The sequence below is a fragment of the Dendrobates tinctorius genome, unplaced genomic scaffold (genome assembly GCF_039654945.1).
Source record: "Dendrobates tinctorius isolate UK_male_01 unplaced genomic scaffold, ASM3965494v1 ptg000420l, whole genome shotgun sequence".
Taxonomy (NCBI): Eukaryota; Metazoa; Chordata; class Amphibia; order Anura; family Dendrobatidae; genus Dendrobates; species Dendrobates tinctorius.
Window position 1 is genome coordinate 386364 of NW_027362084.1, and position 24830 is coordinate 411193.

The 24830-nt window shown below is 46.2% G+C and overlaps 1 protein-coding gene across 4 annotated transcripts in view; it reads right to left on the bottom strand.

The window, feature by feature from the left end:
- LOC141076507 (mitotic spindle assembly checkpoint protein MAD1-like) overlaps window positions 1-24830 on the bottom strand; it is a 620485-nt gene that overhangs the window by 248056 nt on the left and 347599 nt on the right. For all 4 annotated transcript variants that reach the window (XM_073563984.1, XM_073563988.1, XM_073563986.1 and 1 more), the window contains one exon: window positions 5570-5780. In XM_073563984.1, the coding sequence (XP_073420085.1) occupies window positions 5570-5780 (211 nt within the window). The remainder of the gene's footprint in view (window positions 1-5569; window positions 5781-24830) is intronic.

A 24830-nucleotide genomic window follows, 5' to 3' on the forward strand; every position in this document is an offset into this window, starting at 1 on the left:
GGGAAAGATGATGAATTCTGTTTTGTCCATGTTGAGTTTCAGATATCTAGTGGAGAAGAAGGGTGAAATAGTGGACAGACATTGAGGGATTCTGGTTAGTAGGGAGGTGATATCTGGTCCAGAGATGTAGATCTGTGTGTCATCAGCATAAAGATGATACTGAAAGCCATGAGATTCTATGAGCTGTCCCAGGCCAAAGGTGTAAATAGAGAACAGCAGGGGCCCAAGGACTGAACCTTGTGGGACTCCGACAGATAGGGGGCGAGGTGAGGAGGTGGTGTGTGAGTGGGAGATGCTGAATGTCCGGTCTGTTAGGTATGATGAGATCCAGGAGAGGGCCAAGTCTGTGATGCCGAGGGATGAGAGGGTCTGTAATAATAGGGAATGGTCCACTGTGTCAAAGGCAGCCGACAGGTCCAGGAGGAGGAGGACAGAGTAGTGTCGCTTGCTCTTGGCAGTTAAGAGGTCATTGGTGACCTTAGTAAGGGCAGTTTCAGTGGAGTGGTGTGACCGGAAGCCAGATTGTAAGCGGTCGAAGAGGGAGCAAGAAGAGAGATGGGAGGACAGTTCAAGGTAGACGTGTTGTTCTAGTAGCTTGGAGGCGTATGGGAGAAGTGATATAGGGCGATAGCTAGATACAGAGGATGGGTCAAGAGAGGGCTTTTTGAGGATAGGTGTGATGGAGGCATGTTTAAAGCTTGAGGGGAAAACACCAGTTGTTAGTGATAGGTTGAAGAGATGGGTTAGGGTTGGGATGAAGACTGGGGTGAGGTTTGGGATGAAGTGGGATGGGATCGGGTCGAGTGCACAGGTGGTGAGATGTGATCTTGAGAGTAGAGTGGAGAGTCGATCTTCTGTAATGGTGGAGAAGTTGGTTTTGAAGGTGGAGGGCTGGGAAGTCGGGAGGAAGGGCTCTGGGGGTTGTTGACCAAAACTGTCCCTGATGTTATCAATTTTCTGCTTGAAAAATGAGGCAAAGTCTTCAGCTGAGATGAGTGGGGAGGGAGGAGGTGCTGGGGGGCGGAGGAGAGAATTGAAGGTGTTGAATAACTGTTTAGGGTTGTGAGACAGGGAGGATATGAGAGATGAGAAGTAGGTTTGTTTAGCTGTGGCGAGTGTGGTCTTGAAAGTAGTGAGGGACTGTTTGAATGCGATGAAGTGCTCGATGGAGTGGGATCTTTTCCATCTGCACTCAGCAGCCCTGGAAGCTCGCCTCAGCTCTTTGGTCAGGCTGGTGTGCCAGGGCTGTCTGTTGATTTTGCGAGTTTTGGTATGTGTAAGTGGGGCAGCGGATTCCAAAGCTACAGCTATTGTGGTGTTATATAGAGCGGCAGCGTCATCCGCATTGTGTAAGGAACTTATATCTGTAAGAGGGAGGAGGGATTCAGAGAATGAGTGTAGGTCAAGGTGTTTAAGATTCCTGCGAGGGTGTGAAAGTTTGTGGGGTGGGGATTGTAGACATGGAGTGAAGAGGGAAGAGAATGTGAGCAGGTTGTGGTCAGAGAGAGGAAGAGGTGAGTTAGAGAGGTTAGATAGGGAGCAGAGGCGGGTGAAGATGAGGTCCAGTGTGTGGCCATCTTTGTGGGTGGCTGTAGAAGACCATTGAGTGAGGCCGAAGGAGGAAGTGAGAGATAGAAGTTTAGTGGCAGCTGAGAGGGAAGTGTCAATGGGGATGTTGAAGTCGCCCATGATGATAGTAGGGATGTCCGCGGAAAGGAAATGAAGTAACCAGGTGGTGAAGTGGTCAAAGAAGGTGGTGGCTGGCCCTGGGGGGCGGTAGATGACAGCCAGTTGGAGGTTGGAGGGGGAGTAGATGCGCACAGAGTGCACCTCAAAGGAAGGGAGGGTAACAGAGGGTGGCAGTGGGATTGGGGTGAAGGAGCAGGTATCTGACAGGAGAAAACCAACTCCTCCACCATGTTTGCTGCTGGGGCGGGGGGTGTGAGAAAGGTGGAAGCCGCCATACGAAAGTGCAGCAGGAGAGGCTGTGTCAGAAGGGGTGAGCCAGGTTTCGGTGATGGCGAGGAATGAAAGTTTGGTAGTAACAAAAAGATCATGGATGTAGGAAAGCTTGTTGCAGACAGAGCGAGCGTTCCACAGAGCTCCTGTTAGTGGGACTGGGGAAGCGGGGGCTGGGTGAATGTGTATAAGGTTGGAGAGGTTACGGAAGGTTGTGATAGAGTGTGGATGGGAGGTAGAAATGACTGTGGGAATGTGGTGAGGAGGACCAGGATTTGGAGAGATATCACCAGCAGTGAGAAGGAGCAGAGAAAGTGTTAGCAGGTGGGAGCAGGAGAGGGCATGAGGGGGCTGTCTGTGTTTGGAGACAGAGGATTGTATGTTAAGGAACAGTTTTGAGGTGGAGGTGAGGTGGATGGGGAGGATTGAAGAAGAGATGAACAGTTCCTTACTAGGAGTAGGGATTAGGGGAATTAGCAGAAAGTGAAGGATTATTGGGGTGAAAGTGAAAACAAACAGAAACATTGTTTACATTGACTGTGTCCAGTTACCTTCAGTTCCCTTCTGGTTCAATTCTGGTTTTAATTCTTAAATTAATCTTCACACTTCTAGAACACACTTATAGGAATCACAATGCAGACTTGTGCTCTGCAATATATGTACAACTAAGTGCAGTCAGGTGTGAAGCAGAGAGGAGTGGTCTCTGCTCTTCTTGGTCAGACAATTAAGAGTGGACCAGATGTATATGATCAAGCCAGAGTAAACAAGGTCATAAATAACACTGGGGTAAGCTGGGGTTAGCTGAAAGGCATACCATGTGAATGCTAGGTGCAGAGGCAAGTCTATGTGCAAAGCTGGGTGATGCACTGTGTGTCCTTCATAGACAGACAGCAGGAGAGCAGTTAATGGTTGTTCCAAATACATGAGAAAACTCTAAAAGGACAAAAAGTTAAAGGGAGTCTATCAACAGAAAATGACTGTTCAAACCAAGCACTGGTGTTCAGTCCACCCTTGAAGTGGCCAAACAGTTCAGGACAGCTTCCCACCGACTTGTTTTCCATGGAGGAGATGGATGGAAAAGAAGTAGGTGGGAAAATGCACTTTACTGCTTTTCATTTCAATGATGCACTGAGTGCCTGTGCTTGGTTTGAACAGTCATTTTGTGTTGACAGAGTCCCTTTAATCTTGCGCATAAAAATAAAAGAGCTTTAACTGTATGTGAGCTTGGAAATGTATGTTCACTTTAATCTATAAATATGTCCTTTCTTATCTTTCCTCTTGGTGCAAAATAAATCCAAGAGGAATGGCACATGTAACTAATCTACGAGAAATAGGATACTCTGCAAGGAGACGATTATGCTATAGGTGTCTGTGTTTCCACCCATTTCTTGTGATTCTAAGCAGGAGATACCATGATTATTTTTGCAATCACCCATAAAATCCACTTACAGTCCATATAATGCAGGAACATCGTGGGCCCTTCAGACAAGATATTTTTTGTAGGGTATTTCATATTGGGTTTTCAACCTGTTTATAGTTGTGGTACAGACTGGTGTTTAGCTACTGCATATATCCACCAGAAAAAAAGGGAAAAGCAAATTAACATTATCGCCCTAGTAAACTCCGCTCTAGAATCACGGACATTAATCTCTTCTGCTAAACTAACAACAGTGACCCCAAACTTAGCAGTGATGAAATTCGCATCCGTGCCAAGTCTCCGCAAGGTAAAGAGACTCCTCCATTACTCCGGAGACTTTCTGCAAAACCAACAGGCAGAGCAGCGATATGCAGGGCAAAAAAAGAGGATATATTCATAGTGACTGTAGAGTGGAGGAAGTGCTCCTGATCAGGCACTAGTGAGAGTAAGGGTCCCGTTTCACATAGCGACACACCAGCGATCCCGACAATGATACGACCTGTAGGGATCGCTGGTGCGACGCTAAATAGTCACTAGTAAACTGCCAAACAGGCAGATCTACTCGACGCAACGATCCGGCGATCTGTACAACGACCTCGGCGGTCGCTGGTACCTTGTCACACAGCAGCTATTCTGAACGATTCCCGCCTGCGTCCCCGAGTTCTGCGTCGCCAACGAGGTCACTCGCCAAACACAGCGATGCGCGCTGGCCAGCGGGATGCCGACAATGAAAAAATGGCCCAGGACATTCCAGCACGATCAGCGATATCCAGAGGGGGGGCCGGTCGCCGCTACGTGTCACATGTAGCGAGATCGCTGTTGCGTCACAAAATTGGTGACGCTTTAGCGACTTCGCTAGCGATCTCGTTATGTGAGACGGGGCCTTAATATGTATTTCACACATGTGACAGAGCGAAGCCTAGAGTTCAATCACCAAAGAAGAAGAACATGGATTTCAGGCTTTACTGTCTTTGTCCACCATAAGTTATTGCTCGCAATGGTCCAAAATTCGATATTTTCCAGTGTAATGCATACGCTTTTTGGATAGAAAAAATTATAGGTTTTTTCTATATTTTGCCAATTTTTTTTTATAATTCTTCATGATTTACAGTAAGTTTTAGATATTTCCCTTTGGTGCTGGAGAACATCAACCTTCGGACCATTGAAAGCTATTTGACCTGGAAGTCAGACCAGTGCAGACTCCGTGCACCACACACAGACCACAGACGGTCTATCCTCGAAGTCTCCTGGGATACTTATCGCTAGCATAAGTGGTGAGCTGAATGGACACGCTCTCTGTTTTTTGTTCGTAGCAACTTAACACCCATCTGCAGGATAAGAGGTAAAACCAATCATACACATGAGATGGCTGTTGGGCAAACGATGAATCGGTCGATTGCTGGTTTGACGGCCATCTCGGCAGACTAACCCATACACTGGAGCGCGTCTACATTCTCTATGAAAGAACCACTGCCGGTCATCTCTGTCAGCGAGTTATCTCTAGGAGAACAATGTGATCGGCAGTCTGATATTAGATATGCCCGATCAATGCCTTCCTCAACAATAAGTTGGCAGCTGCCCCCATACACAGAATGTCAACCAAACCTGTTGAAAACGTCGAGCACGACCACATTAGCCTCATGTGTGTTGTGGGCTTAGGTATCCAATAACCAGAGGTGCAAATGTTTTCCAAAGACTAATGGTCACAAATGTGAACCGCTGCTCCATTCTCCGTCCCTGTGACTGATGGAGAGAACCGAGAACAGAGCTTGGCTTTCTTAGTCCATCCAGTAACCAAAGACTAGAATAGTGGTCGCCATCCCTCCATTTAATAGGGGGGACTTCAAAACCCATTTGTGGCATCAGTGGGGATCCCAGCAGCTGAACACCCAGCGAGCAGAGATAAAAATCAGCGGAAATAGGGATTTTTTTGCAATTCATCTGACCTCTCTTCATAACTATGTACAATTAATGAAAAATTGCCACTATAAAAACAAGCAGCAAACTCTGCCAAAAGCCCAAAATTTGTATCAGCCTCAAAACTTTTGGCAACAACTGTATAGTTAAACATAATGCTACCATGGATCACAGACATATGAAGCAATGTCCACATCGTCCTCTTTTAAAGAAAATCTTTTGGATGCCAAATTTTCAGATTTATCCGTCACACTATGAAATGTAATTAACACTTACCGCTAACTTCCTGGACGGGGCTTTGGATACTCCCTGCCGCTTCCAGTTTGTCAGGAACGGTGGAGCCCCCCTCTAAGATACGGACGAGTTCCCGCAGTTTGATGCATTCGTCCTGGAGGTTCTGGATGTCATCCTTGCGCTGCTGTTGAGCCTTAGTAGCAGGATTCATACTAAAATGAATCACTTTTACTTTACTTGGATCATAGGAACCCTGAAAATGAGAGAAATGTGTTATTACTGCCTGCGGCTCATCTGCAGTGTTCAGTATAGTCAACGGGTGTCAAACATTCATCTCTTTTCTTATATTGTCATCTGCATTGTGTTTTAAAGGGGATGTGCGGGCGAATAGAAAAGTCTGCAGCCACTCAATGCGACCGCTGAATCCTGACAGTGTGCACTGTACATACTGTCACGATTCCCCTGTGCTCACAGCGCGACTGCATTTGCTGTTAGCCATGATTTCTAATTCTGGATACCTCCCCCCTTTAAATCGACAATGAAAAATATCAGGTACTTTAACAGCCAGAGAGTAAGAACATACCCTTAGAGGGAGCCTGTCAGCCCAAACTGATAGTATAACTAAGCCTATAGATTATTAGGGGCTATAACTCCTATAAGAATTGCACCTTTATTCTTCAGAAACTGAAGTTTAAATCAAATATGCTAATTAGGGTGCACCCTTAGTGTGCCCAAGAGGCTTGGCATACTGTTCTGCCCACTGCTTGGGCAAATCCCCACCTCCTGGACTAGTGATGTACAGCGCTGGCTTGCCTGGAGCGAAAAATGACTGCTGAAAGGTTCAGGAAAGCCAGCACTGTCAATCACCAGAGAAGGTGGCGGGACATGCAAAACCAGTGAGAATAACAATGCACTGAGCCTCTCGTGCACACTAAAGGTGCACCCTAATTAGCATATTTGATAACACTTCAATTCCTGAAGGATAAAGGTGAGACTTTTAAAGAGGATAAGTCCCCTACAAGGCTGTGTGCTTAAAGGGGTTGCCTGGGACTTAAACATTGATGGCCTATCTTTAGAATAGGTTATGTTTGATCAGTGGGGTGCGACAACCAGCGCCCTCGACAATCATCTGTTTCCTGTAGCAGCAGGAACCGCTCAGCTATGGAGCTGCACGGATCCATCGACTGTATAGTGGTCACGGTACTGCACATTCACCCCATATTCAAACCAATAGGAAGTGGATGTGCTGTACCCGGTCTCGGCCACTATTCTGTTGGTGCAGCTCCGTAGCTGAGAAGCTCAGTCTGCCGCCAACACTTGGAACGTCGGGGGTCGGGTGTCGCGCCCCCACCGAACAGAAACTGATGATCCATCCTAAGAACAGGCCATCAATGTTTAAGTCCTGGACAACCCCTTTAATTGTGCTGTCAGTTTGAGATGACACAAGCCTTTTAGAAGTGGTCAACTTAATCATTAGAACATGATGCATTCAGCTTCCAGAGAAAGCAGAGCGGAGTCGAGAAGACGATGTAAGCGACACAAAACCTTTGTAGCGCTGAGGCCACTTCATTGGCAACATTGATGAAGATCTCAATGGTCACACTTCAGTGTTCGCTGCCCCTCACTGGTCAGAGATGAACCTGCACTTGAAATAATGCACCTCATTGAAATGCAACTTGCTGGGCTTTCTAAGGAACGATAACATAATTTAGACCAAACCAGGTCATCCCGACAAAAATGCTGAGACAAGAGGTCACTCATGTTCGAGTAAACCCGAGTCTAGCTTTCATAAGATGCAGTGTCAGAGAGCGGCCGTCCATGGTCTCCTCACCTCCCTGCCTTACTAAATCTGCGAAGACTTCTTCCTTAATAGACTTTAAGGTAACTGTCATCTTAAATTTACATTTATTACCGTCCAAACACTTCGGTAAGGGACTAAATTGTCTATTATTGTACGTGATCCTGGATTAAAGGGGTTCTAAAACTTTATGAAAAACATACTTTTTTCCAGAAACCGCGCCACTCTTGTTTATGGGCCACTACTGGCATTGGAGTTCAACTACTTTATCAATGGGGATGATCAGTAATTCTATTCTGTCAATTGCAATACCACAAGTCGCCTAAAGACTAGAGTGGCGCTGATTCTCGCAAGCAGCCATAAAGAGGTTTCCTGGATTCAGAAAACGTGGCAATTTACTTAAAAAAATAAATTAAAAAAAACACAGGCATCTGGCCACTGGTGGTGTGGTATTGTAGTTTAGCCCCAGACTCTTGTAAGTGGACATGTTGTTTCAGGTGACTGTTCAGAATAAGCTGTCCTGTGTACGCCTATGAGGAATAACTGGCATTTATACAACTTATCTAGCTATGATTTCTTTAAAAACAGCACACACAGACATAAGGGATTCCCGCCCCGTGTAGTACAGGTTCAAAAAAAGCAGCATGGATGACGACATACACTACTGAGCAGAATAGCTGTGAATCCAGCACTAGGGTGAGATACTATAAAATCCTTAAAAGCAGCAGCACATTCTGTGTGCATTACTGCTTCTCGTCTGCTCTCTATAGACTTCATTAAGCAGCTGTAATGTGATCTCTCAGTTCATCTTGATAAGACTAAAGTGGATTTATGCAGTTTTTCAATGTCGGTGGTGAGTTTAGGAGATAGGAGGAGAAGTGGCTGAAAAGTGGAGAAAAAAAACATATTTCTCTGAAAATATATGGCTACAGAGTTTCTTATATTTGCCTGCACTACTGGCAGGCACTGTACTGAATAAGGATAGTGTCTCTGACTGTAGAGCCCCCATGGATTTGACGATAAGCAAACTCGGTGCAGTGCCTCCCCTCCCACTACTCCCCCCCCCCCAGGGGATGCCATAATTTAGGACGCCCCACTGACCTACGGAAAGAGAGGAAGGGGCGTCCGGCCACACCCTCAGGGGTTAAATTCAGGTGCTGGGGTGGGGGTCTTTCTCTTTCCTCTCCGCCTGATACCTAGAAGCTTTTGTTTCAGGCCCCTGGAAGTTTTTGTGCCCTGATGCCAGGAATCCCCTGCAGCCATGTCTGTGGAAGTGATGGAGGCCCTGCGGCAGAGAGCAGCACAGGTGGGTGATCCATGTATCATAGCCCTTTTATCTAAACTGGATGCGCACCCACCTGTGCCCTCTCCTGATCCCCTATTGCTGCAGGCCTCTCCTTTGCCTCCCGGGGCCCAGTCCTCCCCTGGCCAACAGGCTTCACTACCATCCTCCCATCCAGATACAGCAATGCCTTCACAGGATACAGTCTCCATTTCCCTCCATTCCCCGGCCTCCCCTTTGTCTCCCGGGTCCCAATCCCCCCCTGAACCCCTAGCTTCTCTGTCACCCCCTCATCCAGCTCCAGCACCGCCCTTACAGCACTCAGCCTCCGCATCCCTTCATGCCCCGTCCTCTCCTGTCTCCTCCGCTGGCCCTCCCCTCCCTGCGTCGGGCTCTTCACAGCAGTCACCCAGCTTTTCTGGGGCTGCTCCTGCATCGACCTGGCAGGCGTTCTGAGCGCACATCGCGCCCACCAGTGCGACTTAAGGTCGGTGGTAGCATCGCCACTGGTCTCCGTCGCCCCCGAAATGCTGCTGTGGATGCTCTGGCCTGTAGGCCTCAGGCCCGGATGCCATTATTAGGCTCTGGACGCCTATACAGGCCTGAAGCCACGCCCACTTCCTCCTCCATCGTTCCGCCTATCTCACCACCCACTGTCTACTGCAGAGCGGTGGGTGGAGTCGGTCCAAAGCCCCACCCACTTCCACCCAGCATCACAGCAGAAGCCCCACAAGTAGTACGCCCATCTCTAGCATTTTAATAGGTGCCAATCATCAGAGCCGGACGCAGGCTCCGCCCACCCTGCGTCACCAGTGCTCCAGCGTCCGGCCCTGCACAGCCCCCTCCACTGCTTTACGTAGCACTCAGCAAAGTTTACCCTTGCAAGTTCCAGCAGGGTCCGACCCAGCACAGCCCCCTCCACTGCTATACCAAGGACTGGGCTGCTGCCACATCCACTTGAGGGCAGGCAGCAAAGCACTCAGCAAAGTTTAACCCTTTCAAGGTCCAGCAATATCCCTCTACCAAGCCCGGTCTCTCAAGTCTCTCCTACGGGCGCATCACTGCCGCCCGTGCGGAACGTTGGGATTTCCGGTGACAACTGCCATACTGCTGCCGAGCGTGCTGTTCGGTCCAACCCGACCGTTCAGGACGCTCTGCAACAAAACCTACGTGTTACACAAAGCACAAACGCAGCACACTACACGCCACCAACCCCACCACTGTCGCAAACACCTGTGTCGCACACTATTTCATTGGCGGTCAGAACGCCATCCCCATTAGACACCTACAGTGGAAGCAATAATAACGCCACACCACTTACTCGACAGCCTACAAAACAACATACACCCGGCCACCACGAACATAGCCACATACGTCACAGATCCTCCACACCGTCCTCTGCGGATTCCCCCCACCACCACCTTTCTCGCTGTCCCTCTGGCTGTCGTTGTTCCCGTTGCAGGCGAAGGCGTACCTACAACAGGAGTCGCCACAGGTCGCGCTCCTCCAGACGGAGGTCAACTTCCACATCAGGGCAGTCCGATGTGTCCGAGGGCCACCGCAGCAGGCGTTCTTGGTCATCAAGCCGTAGACGTCGCACGGAATCTCCAAACCAGACTACTAGCCGGAGGAGCAGCGACGAACATCTTGCGTCCTCCAGTCAGACGCATAGCCAGCAGGGAGCGCCGTCACAAGCTCACAGCAGCCTTCGGCTGCGACGGGCTCCATCGTCATCATTAATCCGGGAAGATCCTTCCCTTTCCACCATGGCTCATCAGCATCGAAGTTCTGTCATCGATTCAGAATTGCAGCCACGTTCCAATGGCCAAGACATTTCTGGGCCAGATCGGGCCTCCAGCCGGGAGCAGGATATCGCAGGGGTAACTCCTTCACAAGGAGACACTCGACTGGCGACAGACAGCGGTGAGTCTCGCATAACCAATCCACATATCAACATACACAACACAGAAGAGAGCAACCTGGCATCTGCCATCAGGGCTCTAGTCGACCACTTTAATCAACACAGTGGTCAAACCGTCACCAGGAACATACCTCAATCAGCTAGTCTACATAAAGATGCATTTTGCTGTGGAATTAGTCCACTAGGTACACACATAGACTTAGAGAAAAAAGAGAAGATCTGGAATAATGACTATGTAGACATATGGTTGCTGTTATCAGCGGACCAACAGTCAGTGGATAAGGAAAGGAGGACTGGCGAGTGGTCATACGATAGAAACAGAGGTAAAATAGCACATACAATGAACAACTGGCTGCAGGCCTTCTCTGTCCTAGGATGTATAATGGGCCAAAAACATCCTGAACGCTGCTCACAGTTATTCATATATATGGATTTAATATATAACTCCTATAAGTCTCATGGTGGCATCGCTTGGAGGCGCTATGACGAGGCGTTCCGCAGGAGGCTAGCCCTGCAACCAGATTTAGGATGGGGAGTTAAAGCCACAGATGTCTGGCTACGATTAATGCTTACACAAAAACACCCTCCCTTTTCATCATCGGCCACTAGTTTCTCAGCAGCCGCAGGCCAAAACTCTGTGGTCGTACAGAGACCAGGGGCCTGCATGTTATTCAATGGTGGAAACTGTCGCTTCCAGGCGGCATGCAGATATAGACACGACTGCTCAGCCTGCGGCGGCGGACACCCTGCATCAAGGTGTACACGCCTCGCAAGCGGAACTGCTACGAGGCAAAACCCCGGTGAGCGTAGCCGCCATGGGCCCATGGCTAAGTCTTTATCCCAATAAAGAAGCTGCTCAGCAATTATACGACGGTTTTAAGTACGGTTTCTTCATCCCCTTTAAATTTAACCGAACGCCAATATCGGCAAAAAATCTACAATCAGCCCGAGAGTTCCCAGAGATTTTACAGCAAAAAATCATAAAAGAGGTAGAACTCGGCAGGATGGCGGGCCCATTTCAATCATTACCATTCAAAAATTTCAGAATCTCGCCTCTAGGGGGTCGGAGTCCTGTGTAGGTCATACACATGATCCTCCGTGGCGGTAGTGTAGAGGGCGGCAAGGTTCGTAACCTCTCATCATTCGACGTGCCCAGCGGTCGTGGGCCCACAGCTTTGAGAACGTTGTGAATTGTACTTGCCTCTCTCTGCTTATTATTAATAAACTGTGACCGACCTGTTCAACCCATCCATGCTTGTCGGTGTTTTGTTAATACGGGATTGGTGGGAGGCGGGATGGCACTGCTTACGACACACAGGTCTCTGCAGTCAGAGTCCTACGGTGGAAAAAAGTGAATCCTGGACGCTGCAAGGGCTGATTGGACTAATTATATAAGATACAATCCTAGTTACAAATTTATTTTAGATTTTTTAGTTAAATATAAGATCTACAAACTGGAAGAAAGATATGGGGCTAAGAGGAGCTTCCGAGATTGTGATGACCCTGGGTTCGGAAATAAAATACATAGACAAGAGCGCCGACTAAATATATGATATGGTATAAATGACGAGACACACAATCCGAAAAGTGAATCATCTCACACCCAGAGAGCAGTAAATGTTCACCGGCATTAATAAAAGAATAATCGCCGTGCAATGCATAGCTCGGGGTAGAAAACTCGATCTCGCACACCGCCATACACAACATCAATCTCTCCGAGCATGAAAACCAAAAAAAGGCTTCAAATGTCTAAATGAGTACAGGTACTGCACCTGGTATAATAACCAGAGGCGGACACACCACTGTGCAACCGCATATAGGCTCAAGAGGTGTCGGGGCCACGACCCCCTCTGTGCATTATGAGGAGCTCTGGGAACTGCAAAGGGCCCATCTACTGTTCATGCACAGGGGCCCTCCTGTCTGCGTCCACCCCTAATAACTACAGGAAAGTGGTAACCATCCTTGTAAAATCAGAGTTATATAACACCATAGGAATGGGGAACAGTGTGACCTACTATAACCGGTGGGGGGAAGCCAGAAAGGAAAGGGGCGGGGGGATAAGAAGGGAAGATGGAAAGGAAGTAAAGAAGAAAGAATGGAAAGAAAGGAGGGCAGGGGTAAAGGTAGAAAAGAGGATGAGAAAGAAAGGAGACCCACAAGAAAAGAAGGGTAATCCAGGAAGAATATAAAAATGTGAGGCAAGGACGAAAGTTAAAAAAAAAAAAAAATTGAGATGAGGACAAAAGTAAAAAAGTGAAGGCCGTGAGAATGTAAGGGAGTGAGGCCAAGAAGAGAGACCGAGACAGAAAGAGAAAGAAATAGAAATAAAAAGGAAAAAGAAGGAGGAAGACGGAGAAAGAGAAGGAAGGAGAGAGAATCAAAAGAAAGAGAAAGAAGGAGAAAGAGAGAAGGAAAGAGAAAAAAGCAAAAGAAAGAGAAAGAAGGAGGAAGAAGACAGACAGAAAGAAAGAAGGAAAGAAAATAAAAAAGAGAAAGCAAAAGAAAGAGAAGAAAAAAAAAATAAAGAAACAAACAAAGAAAGAAAAATAAAAAAAGAAAGAAAAACAGAAAGAGAAAGAAATGAGATTGAGAAGGAAATAAAGAAGGGAGGTTGGGATGATAGGAAAGAATGAAGGGGATGGAAGTTAAGGAAAGAGAATGGTTGGTCAGAAGTAAAGAAGAGAGGTTAGGAAAAAGGGAAAGAAGAGAGGATGACAAGAAAGAAAAAAAACAGGGTTCTGAGGTAGCAGAGAAGAGGGTAGGAAGAAAAGAAAATGGGAAGTAACAAAAGAAAGGGGGATGTGAAAAAAAGAAAAGAAGGGAAACAAAACAAAAGAGACAGAAGGTTGAACAAGAAGGGAGGATGGTAATGGAGGGTTGGTAGGAAGCAAAGAAGAGAGGGGAGGAAGAAAGTAAAGACATGTGGATGGGAATGAGGGATGGAAAGAAGGATGGGTATGGATGAAAGTAAGAAAAAGTGACAGGAAAGGAAAATTGAGGGTTCACAAGATGTAAAGAAAAAAGAAAATGTTATACAATAAGAAAAACTGCAGGGTAAAAAATAAGGAATCATCGAGGCAGGGTAAAATGGAGAGCTGTAATGACAGGAAGGTGGCAAAAAATTAGACAGTGGTAACGAAATAAGAAGGTAAGTTGTGAATGAAGAAAAGGTGGGAAAGTGCAATGGAGGAGAAGGCCACCAAAAATAAAGAGTAGAAAGCACTAAGCAGTGGTAAGTGCCACTACTGAAGACCAAACGGAGGACTCCAATTTCATGGTCACCGCCACAAAGTACAGCCGGAGTACAATACATTGGAAAGATACTTGTGGCATGAATAAGAATATGGTAGTGTAAAAAAAAGCCACTTACTTAACAATATATACCTTTCTATCTATTCCTGAGTCCCCATATACTGTTATTAAACCATTATTATAGCTCAGCTTATTATTACCGGCCATTAGGGGCGAGTGACGGCAAACTGGTGGGTGGATTACACAATGCATCGATAACTCAGTCACTGCTGATAAGGAGGACATAAGGCGCGGTGCTCGCCTCTCGTGGGCAGCACAAGTCCCTGCGGCTCAATAAGATTTTCATTTTCAGCTGTTTTTTTTTTTCTTCCCATTTTCATTGTCGCACCGGTGAGCAACTCTAACAACATCAGACCACGGAAAATGTTATTACCTTGGTCTCTTGCTTTCCTGAGTACATTGCCCGATAAAGTTTGTCATTTTTACAACTGCACAGCAACCAAATGCACAGTTGACACCGAGCGCTCACATCTTCCACTTGTTGGGAGCGGACATTGAGATTGATAGGGAACAACTTACCAGGAGACCGGACTTCAGGTCTCTAAATTGGACCGTAAACATCTGTAACAAGCTGAGCTCGGCTGGATACTACGGCAATGACAGGACCTCAGCGTCCACCTCTAATTCCAGCAGAATGGAGCTCGGTGTAATGTGGAGCAGGCGACTACAAGACGGGGAAGATTTATATGTCCGTCACAAAGCAAAACATCAACCGCTAATAACATAGAAGGTAAAGGTCGTCCTCGAGGACTATCTGCACAAAAAACATCGCTTCCCTTTGTCCCCAAACTAGGATAGAGACAACAGTTCAATAAAAAGTTGTCTTCCCGAGCTCCAAACAGAATCTGAAGCTAATTGGCTTCCTGCGTAGCGGCATCAAGAGAGTCTCCATCTACCAGATAGAAAGAAAACTGATTACAAGCCTTACTGTACACAAGACCAACAAATGTACCTAGGATAATGGTGCAGAGGATACATTGGAGCACAAGGGTGCAGAAAATGATGCACATTTGCTACTTTTATAAACTTAGGATAAGTTGCGAAGATAAGTTTATGATTCTGCATGGTTTAGCTGCACCAAAAACGAAGCGTCTTACAGATCCAGCAAAGTGGATGGGATTTATAGAAATCTCATGCCCCCTGTGCCATTTGTCATGACACAACTGTAGAGTGACCCGAGACTCCTTTCAGGCCCTAACACTAGGGGGCGCCCTAGCTCGACGTGTTCACCGAGATACTTTCGATGGCGAAGACGCTTGGGCTCCGCCCTTGCCTTATCTCCTAAGTTAGCCCTTTGTCTGTCCCTTTCTCCTGCCCAGGGAAGATGGGGCACTACTGTGCACCGCAGTTCACCAACCCAACAGACAGGGCGACAAAGACAAGGGGAAACTGAAAATTCCACACACACAAAATATACACTCACATATAACAGAGGAATCCACCAGGGTGTGCAGGAAGAGGAAGAAAGCAAAACAGGAAAGGATAAGGGATTATCAAGCGTACAAACCAAACAACAGTCGCTTCTAACTCATCCAGCAGTCCTCAATACCACCTTCTCTCCCTCCTATTGTCATGAAGCAAGAGCTAACTCTGACAAGGACTTGGTAATAGAGCCCAGATTTTATAGGGAAAAGGAGTGGCTAACCGAGCACAACTGAACACAGGGATTTCCAACATGGCCTATTAACCCCAGTTCTGCTGGAAGAAATAAACACGTTTCATAAACGTTAGGGCTTCTTCTCAGCGGCGGAGTAGGAGCAACCAGACGCTGCGGTCTTCTGTCTCCGCTCCGTTGGGGGAACCCCATGATACCATTATTCAGACCTGCGGTGCGTGTTTTAATTCTGCAACATCCCAATTTCTCTTGCGGCTATGTTGAGTTTTATGTGCAGAATTGCCGTTGCCCCATAGAATTGCATTAGATGCAGTAAATCCACAGATGAAAAATGCACATGTGTTTTTAGGACATTTCCGCTGCAGAAACGCATGAAAAACACATGGTATACGCACGTGAATGTATAACAAAAAAAAAGTTAAAAGTCAAAGCCAAATACCAGGAAGTATCAAAAACAAAGCAGCTTAACTTAAAGTACAACATACCAAAAATAAGGAAAAACACGCAGAGATAATAAACGCACGGGGGAAAAAAACTCATCCAAAAGTGTAAGTAACCAAGTTTACCTGGAAAGGGCAGAATTTCTGCAACAAAAATGCACCAAGTATTCATCGTGAAAATGTAGCATTACAAGTAGCGCTACTTGGCGATATTAGTAAAGTTACGGCAGTACCGTAATCTCAATGTGTCCATTGGATGTAGAAAAGTTGCAGATGAATTCTGACCACGTTGGACTAGAATTGTAGTGCAGCTATTTCCCCTCCAATTTTGCAAAAACACTGCTATTTTTTTTCCAGCGGCATTTTTCCTACAGGTGCCAAACCCAAATTACACCATAAAAATCGGCTGTGATTATTGCAGGATTGCTTTTTTTTTTTTGCAGTGGTTTTGCGTGTTTGGTGAATATTTAAATCTTTGTTTTTTAATTCATGTTTTTAAAACAGAATTGCTGAGATTAAATTAATAGTACACAAGAAAATAAACTTTGTAATACTTATTACCAAAGAAATCCCCTTCTTTCTCCTTCTGGACTCATGATTCATTCTCAATTCATGGGTAAAATCTGGAGAGGTATGGTTTAGATTTACCACTGCGCTCTGATTGCCACTGCAACAGATCGGAGAAGACAGCAAAAAGTGAACTGAAGTCACCAGGGGCGGTGACCAAGTAAAGTCAGAACCCCTCAAAAATTTCCATATTTCTGCATAAGGTTGACCTAAAACCAAGTCATATTTTCATACAAGTCATAAAAGCAGAAAGAGAACATACATTTGAGTCGAAAATATTGGACTTTTTTATTGAGAAAAACCACTTAATATCACACTTCCGTGAGCGGAAAAAAACATGTGAACCTTTGCTTTCAGTATCTGGAATGACCGCCTTGTGCATCAAAAATGACCTCTAAACATTTCCACTAAGATTAGTCCTCCATCAGTTTGGAGGAATTTTAGCCCATACCTCCCTACAAAACAGCGTCAACTCGGTTATGTTGGGAGGTCTTCTTCCATGACCTACTCGCTTGAGGTCCCATCACAACATTTTCATAGGATTAAGGTTAGGACTTTGACTCGGCCATTCCAAAACTTTAACTTTATTCTTCTACAACCATTCTTTTGTAGAATGATTTGTGGCTTTGGGTTGTTGTCAATAGGCATGAACCATGCTCTCTGGAGATTCAGCACAAGGATAGATGTGCTGATATTTTTCTTCTTAACTTGATTATCAAACTCTGAATTTATTGTTCCATCAATGATGACAAGCCATTTTGGCCCTGATAATGCAGAACAGGCTCAAACCATGATCATACCACCACTGTGTTTCACAGATGGTATGGGGTTTTTATGCTGTAATGCAAGTGTTTTATTTTCTCCATACAGAACAAATTTCATTTAAATCAAAAAGCTCTATTTTGGTATTTTTAATCCATAAAACACTGTTCCAATAGCCTTCTGACTTATTCAGCGGATCTTTAGCAAAATGCAGACAGGCAACAATGAGATCTGTATGGAGAGCAGTGGCTTTCATCTTGCAGTGCTGCCATGCACACCATTGTTGATAAGTGTCTACTTTAGTTAATGTGACAGAGACCTTTAGTTGTTTAGGGGTTACCTTGGGTTCTTTTGTGATCTGGCAGCCTTGTTCTCGGATTGATCGGTGATAGCTGACCACTCTTTGAGAGCATATTAATTATTTTGATCAATCATTTGGTTGTACACAATAATTGCCCAGGGTTCATCAAAATGTTCACGTTTCAGCTTAAAACACTTTGAAAAGTTGAAAAACTTTTGCTCAACTGGAACTGGAGTAACATGTCTTGCGAGGAACACGCCACTGTTTAGGGGCACCAAATTCAATAAGTGACGTGTGCCTCTTAATAAATTCGGAACATCTTATTTCTGCAAGCCCCTAAAAGTCATTCTTAATGAATCGTGGCCAATCTTTCTGAAAATAAATTGGTAGAGTCCAAACTCTTTTTACATAGTTTTATAAACTTTTCCAGCCTTATGAGTATCAACCACTCTTCTTCTGAGGTCTTCAGAAATCTTCGTTTGTGCCATAACACACGTCCAATCTTTGTTTGTGCCAAGATACATGAGCAAAATTGTGTAGGGTTCACAAACTTTCAAGTACAACTGTATGATAAATGTATAGGAACTTTTCAGTCCCAGAATGGATGCTTTAACCTTTCTACCCGACATGCAGAACCTATATTACTGGTGGTCCAATATGGCAGAAGTCAGAAGCTGGAGGTTTTCTACTGCTACCCCACTTGGACCCCTATAGGCAATGCCACTGCTTCTGTATTATTAAAGGGGTTGGTCACAACACCATGAATTTACAAATGTGCCCAGGGTAGTGGTAGAATAATAAAAAAAATATGATACACTAACCTACCAGACCGGCGTCACTCTTCCATATTGTGTACCCCGACGGTCTCCTCTTCTGCATCAGATGACCACTGCAGCCAATCAAATATGGTACGGAAGACGGAGGAGCAGCACAAGTCTAGTTATCATGGGTATGTTATTTTTTATATTAACTCTACCCTGGCCCAATAGCACATTCATAAACTATCTATAGTTAGTAAAGCCTTTAAGTGATTTGGCATTGAGACAATTTCTTCCAGACGGTCGAACATCAGCCGGGAGAGAAACGATGATTTACGATAATGCAGATACAAGTTGCGGCTGTGCCATGCTTTGTAAATATATTCTATCCCGCGCTGAAACTTTTTTGAAAAATCCTTTGAATATTAAAGTGACTTCAACCTTAACTTTAGGTTCATGTTTCAGCACATTTAGGATTAATAGTAGGAAAAAGTCCCAGCCAGCAGGAACGAACTGCCCTGCATATCAAATTCATTTCCCAGATGAATTTGCACTGTAAGAAGGAGAGAAAAAAACCCACAGATAAGACTAAATCCTAATGCATATTTATAAACTACACGGCATACAAAAATAAATCAATATTCTCTCACTAAATGTATACGACTTGAATAACTATGAGTTTGCAACTTACAATTGGTTCACCTACGTCTTGGCAGATTCCCTGTAAGCTTTTCTGTGCATACTAAAAATTCTAATTAGTTATGTGCTTGACGAGCAGAAGTCTGGAGTGTTCCCGTCTACGGCTTAGAGGCTTCAAAGCTTCATGCATCAAATTGAAACACTTCTGGATATAAAGTACATTGGCTGGTAACACGGGAGGAATGATAGCAGCAGCACGTGCAGGTCTGATAAAAGGGTAATGTTTGGGAATATGAGAGCTCATTGTCGCAGTGGTGGAGGAAGGGGAGCACATCAAGTCCCCCCTTTAGAGCGTTAAGTCCTGAAAAATTAAATATATAGCTTTTGGTCTGAAAGTACAGACGTACAGTGGGGCAAAAAAGTATTTAGTCAGTCAGCAATAGTGCAAGTTCCACCACTTAAAAAGATGAGAGGCGTCTGTAATTTACATCATAGGTAGACCTCAACTATGGGAGACAAACTGAGAAAAAAAAATCCAGAAAATCACATTGTCTGTTTTTGTTTCATTTTATTTGCATATTATGGTGTAAAATAAGTATTTGGTCAGAAACAAACTTTCATCTCAATACTTTGTGATATATCCTTTGTTGGCAATGACAGAGGTCAAACGTTTTCTGTAAGTCTTCACAAGGTTGCCACACACTGTTGTTGGTATGTTGGCCCATTCCTCCATGCAGATCTCCTCTAGAGCAGTGATGTTTTTGGCTTTTCGCTTGGCAACACGGACTTTCAACTCCCTCCAAAGGTTTTCTATAGGGTTGAGATCTGGAGACTGGCTAGGCCACTCCAGGACCTTGAAATGCTTCTTACGAAGCCACTCCTTCGTTGCCCTGGCGGTGTGCTTTGGATCATTGTCATGTTGAAAGACCCAGCCACGTCTCATCTTCAATGCCCTTGCTGATGGAAGGAGGTTTGCACTCAAAATCTCACGATACATGGCCCCATTCATTCTTTCATGTACCCGGATCAGTCGTCCTGGCCCCTTTGCAGAGAAACAGCCCCAAAGCATGATGTTTCCACCACCATGCTTTACAGTAGGTATGGTGTTTGATGGATTCAACTCAGTATTCTTTTTCCTCCAAACACGACAAGTTGTGTTTCTACCAAACAGTTCCAGTTTGGTTTCATCAGACCATAGGACATTCTCCCAAAACTCCTCTGGATCATCCAAATGCTCTCTAGCAAACTTCAGATGGGCCCGGACAGGCTTAAGCAGTGGGACACGTCTGGCACTGCAGGATCTGAGTCCATGGTGGCGTAGTGTGTTACTTATGGTAGGCCTTGTTACATTGGTCCCAGCTCTCTGCAGTTCATTCACTAGGTCCCCCCGCGTGGTTCTGGGATTTTTGCTCACCGTTCTTGTGATCATTCTGACCCCACGGGGTGGGATTTTGCGTGGAGCACCAGATCGAGGGAGATTATCAGTGGTCTTGTATGTCTTACATTTTCTAATTATTGCTCCCACAGTTGATTTCTTCACTCCAAGCTGGTTGGCTATTGCAGATTCAGTCTTCCCAGCCTGGTGCAGGGCTACAATTTTGTTTCTGGTGTCCTTTGACAGCTCTTTGGTCTTCACCATAGTGGAGTTTGGAGTCAGACTGTTTGAGGGTGTGCACAGGTGTCTTTTTATACTGATAACAAGTTTAAACAGGTGCCATTACTACAGGTAATGAGTGGAGGAAAGAGGAGACTCTTAAAGAAGAAGTTACAGGTCTGTGAGAGCCAGAAATCTTGATTGCTTGTTTCTGACCAAATACTTAATTTCCACCATAATATGCAAATAAAATGAAACAAAAACAGACAATGTGATTTTCTGGATTTTTTTTTTCTCAGTTTGCCTCCCATAGTTGAGGCCTACCTATGATGAAAATTACAGACGCCTCTCATCTTTTTAAGTGGTGGAACTTGCACTATTGCTGACTGACTAAATACTTTTTTGCCCCACTGTATACACCTTTCCCTTTCTCATGCAGACACATATAGCATAAAAAAACCCCGACAAGACTAACACAATCTTTTTCTTCTTCCTAAGCTCTGTGATAAAACACTCCGGGATCGGCTTTGCTGGGGTCAAAGGTCACGTGCGTTCAGCATGAAACTCAGGCGCAGAGCTGGGATTCGGGTGTAACTGGCTCTGGGTCAGGTTTATTAACGGTGAAAGCAATGCAAAAGGAAATAAAACATAAAACAAATCCTTGCCTGTCCGGCACTAACTAAACAATGGACAACCTAACTACCAACTGGCGGGCTTCTCCCGTCCAGCCAAACCACAGTTGCAGTGGGCACTGCTTTCACTCACGTGTGTCTCTCACACAGACAGGCTCTCTGTGTTCCCAGGCTGAGACACTCACACAACCACCTGGCATCCTTTTATATCCACCTCCCATTATTCATTAGCAAGCAGGTGCGATACTGACCAGACTAGGCCACATAGGAAAGGAATCTGGGCGAGATATACCTGCCCTCATCCACTATTCCCACATGATTCTCACATATCCCCCCCCTCTGCTCAGACCACTCCGGTCGAGCAATGACACCCGCCAAACAGTGCACTCGGGACAGGGCATCTGCATTTCCCATCTGTACCCCTGGGCGGTGCTCCACCGTAAAAGTGTAGGCCTGCAGGGCAAGGAACCACCGGGTCACCCGGCTATTCCGTTCCTTGTTCAAGTGCATCCACTTGAGAGGGGCATGGTCAGTGATCAGCCTGAACTTTCGGCCCACCAGGTAATATTTGAGGGCCTCTAGAGCCCACTTAATGGCGAGGCACTCTTTTTCTACGACTGCATACCTTTGCTCGTGTTTATTCAGCTTCCTGCTGAGATAGAGGACTGGGTGTTCCACTCCGTCCCTCACTTGTGAGAGTACGGCCCCGATACCGGTATCAGAGGCATCCGTTTGTACCACAAACTCGCTGCGGAAGTCCGGAGTCACCAGTACGGGCTGAGAGCAAAGTGCCCGTTTTAGGCCATGGAAGGCTTTTTCAGCCGCTAAACTCCATTTAATCATGACGGAGTCTTTCCCTTTTGTAAGATCCGTCAGGGGGGTAGCGATGGCTGCAAAATTGGGTATGAACCGGCGATAATAGCCAGCGATCCCCAGGAAGGCTTGCACCTGCTTCTTGTTGACAGGTTGTGGCCAGTCCTGAACCGCCTGAATCTTATCAACCTGGGGTTTAACAACACCTCTCCCAATTACATACCCCAAATACCGGGCTTCTTCTAGCCCGATGTGACATTTATTGGGGTTCGCGGTTAGACCTGCCTCCCACAGGTCGTCAATCACAGCTTGTACTTTCTGGAGATGAGTCTCCCAGTCCAAGCTGTAAATGACAATGTCGTCCAAATAGGCCGAAGCGTACTGCCTATGTGGCCTCAGGACTCGATCCATCAGTCTCTGCTCCGTGCAGTCCAAACGGCATATACACATACTGAAATAGACCTTCTGGGGTAGCAAATGCCGTCTTTTCTCTGGCAGCCTCCGCCAGAGGGATCTGCCAATACCCCTTTGTTAGGTCTAGGGTCGTAATATACCGGGCTTTTCCTAACCAATCTATTAACTGGTCGACCCGGGGCATAGGGTAGGCATCAAATTTTGAGACCGCATTCAGTTTCCTGAAGTCATTGCAGAACCGGATGGTGCTGTCCGGTTTAGGAATTAGCACAATCGGGCTGGACCAAGCACTGTGCGATTCCTCAATGACACCTAACTCTAACATTGCCTTGACTTCTCGGGAAACGGCTTCACAGCGCGCTTCCGGGATTCGGTAGGGCTTTACGTGAACTGTGACACCAGGTTCCGTTACGATGTCATGTTTCATTAGCGTAGTCTGCCCAGGTTTTTCTGAGAAAAACTTTTGGTTGTGAAGTAGAAACTGCCTGACCTCAGTCTTTTGCCGCTCCGAGAGAGTCTCTGCAACCCGTACCTCCGGTACGGTATGCGAGCAGACGGGACGGGCCAGCTCCGCTGACAAGGCAGACCGATCTTTCCAGGGTTTTATCAGATTTACATGATAAATCTGTTCAGGTTTCCGTTTACCTGCCTGGTATACTTTGTAGTTTACTTCACCAACTCTTTCCTTAATCTCAAAGGGGCCCTGCCACTTTGCCAGGAACTTACTGTCCACCGTGGGGACCAGGATCAACACCCTATCTCCGGGTGCAAATGTACGGATCTTGGCGCCCCTATCATAGATTCTTTTTTGGGCTCCTTGAGCCTGTATCATGTGTTCTTTGACGATAGGCATAACAGCCGCAATACGGTCCTGCATTTGTGTGACGTGATCTATCACTGTTTTAAACGGAGTGACCTGACCGTCCCAGGTTTCTTTTGCAACGTCTAATAGTCCGCGAGGACGTCGGGCGTACAATAACTCGAAAGGCGAGAATCCCGTGGAAGACTGGGGTACTTCCCTGATGGCAAAAAGCGAATAAGGAAATAAATAGTCCCAGTTCTTCCCATCCTTGTCTATCACCTTTCTTAGCATCTGCTTCAGAGTTTTATTGAACCGTTCGACCAACCCGTCTGTTTGAGGGTGATACACGGATGTGCGTAACGGTTCGATTTGTAACAATCGGCAGAGCTCCTTCATTACCCTGGACATAAAGGGGGTCCCCTGGTCGGTGAGTATCTGTTTTGGTATACCGACCCGACTAAACACATGCACCAGTTCCTTGGCAATCGTCTTGGTGGCCGTGTTACGCAAAGGGATGGCCTCCGGGTAACGAGTGGCATAATCCAAGATGACCAGGATATGTTGGTGTCCACCTGCAGACCGTGGAAGGGGCCCAACTAAATCCATCCCAATCCTCTCAAACGGGACTTCAATAATAGGTAGGGGTACCAAAGGGCTACAGAACCGGGGCTTAGGTGCAGAGGCTTGGCAGTCAGGACAAGACTCACAATATACACGAATATCGTGATGCATGCCTGGCCAAACAAAACAGTGTAATATCCTTTCGGTGGTTTTCTGGACTCCCAGGTGACCTCCCATCACATGTCCGTGGGCCAGGTCCAGCACCTGCCGCCAGTAGGGTTTTGGCACGACTAATAGTTGCACCGTATCTTCCCCCTTTTTCTCTATCTGATAGAGTAAATCATTCTCCAGAACCATGTAAGGATATGCCAGCCTAGAGCCAGGTTCTACGGGTACCCCATTTATCACTTTTACATTTGTCCTAGCCTGAGAAAGGGTAGGATTCCTTATTTGCTCGCTTTGGAAGTCATCTTTCTGAACTTCTAAATCCGGCAAACGGGGAGGTGGACGGCTGTCGGCCTCCGCCTCTTCCCCGGTCTCCTCCGTATCACCCGCCATGACTGAAAATGGGAACTGCAGGTCATTTCCCGCAGACTCTTCCCCCAAGTCTTCTGGGGAGACCTCTTCCAGGGGTTCGGGACCCACACGTGCCCTGGGAGAAGAATCATGTACACTATTACCCGAGGGCATCAACTGATTCTCCCACAATTGCCAGAAGTGGGGAAAATCCCGGCCCAGGATAACATCATGCAATAACGCCGGGACGAGTCCCACTTTATGTTGCACAGACCCATAGGAAGTAGTAATGCATATGACCGTGGTGAGGTACGAACAGGTGTCTCCATGCACACACGTTACAGAAAATTTGTCTGATGGTCCAGTCGGGGCTGACACCAGACTGGCCTTCACCAGAGTCACCACACTTCCCGACAATGCCACCACATTTTTGCCATCAACAGTTAAATCACACAAATGTTTTTCCACATCCTTTTGACCGGCATTCACACTCACTACCCGTGCAACCATAGACATGCGGTTTTTAGAGTCCGTGACGTCGCACTGCATGGGTTCAGTAGTGACCGGACAGTTCGC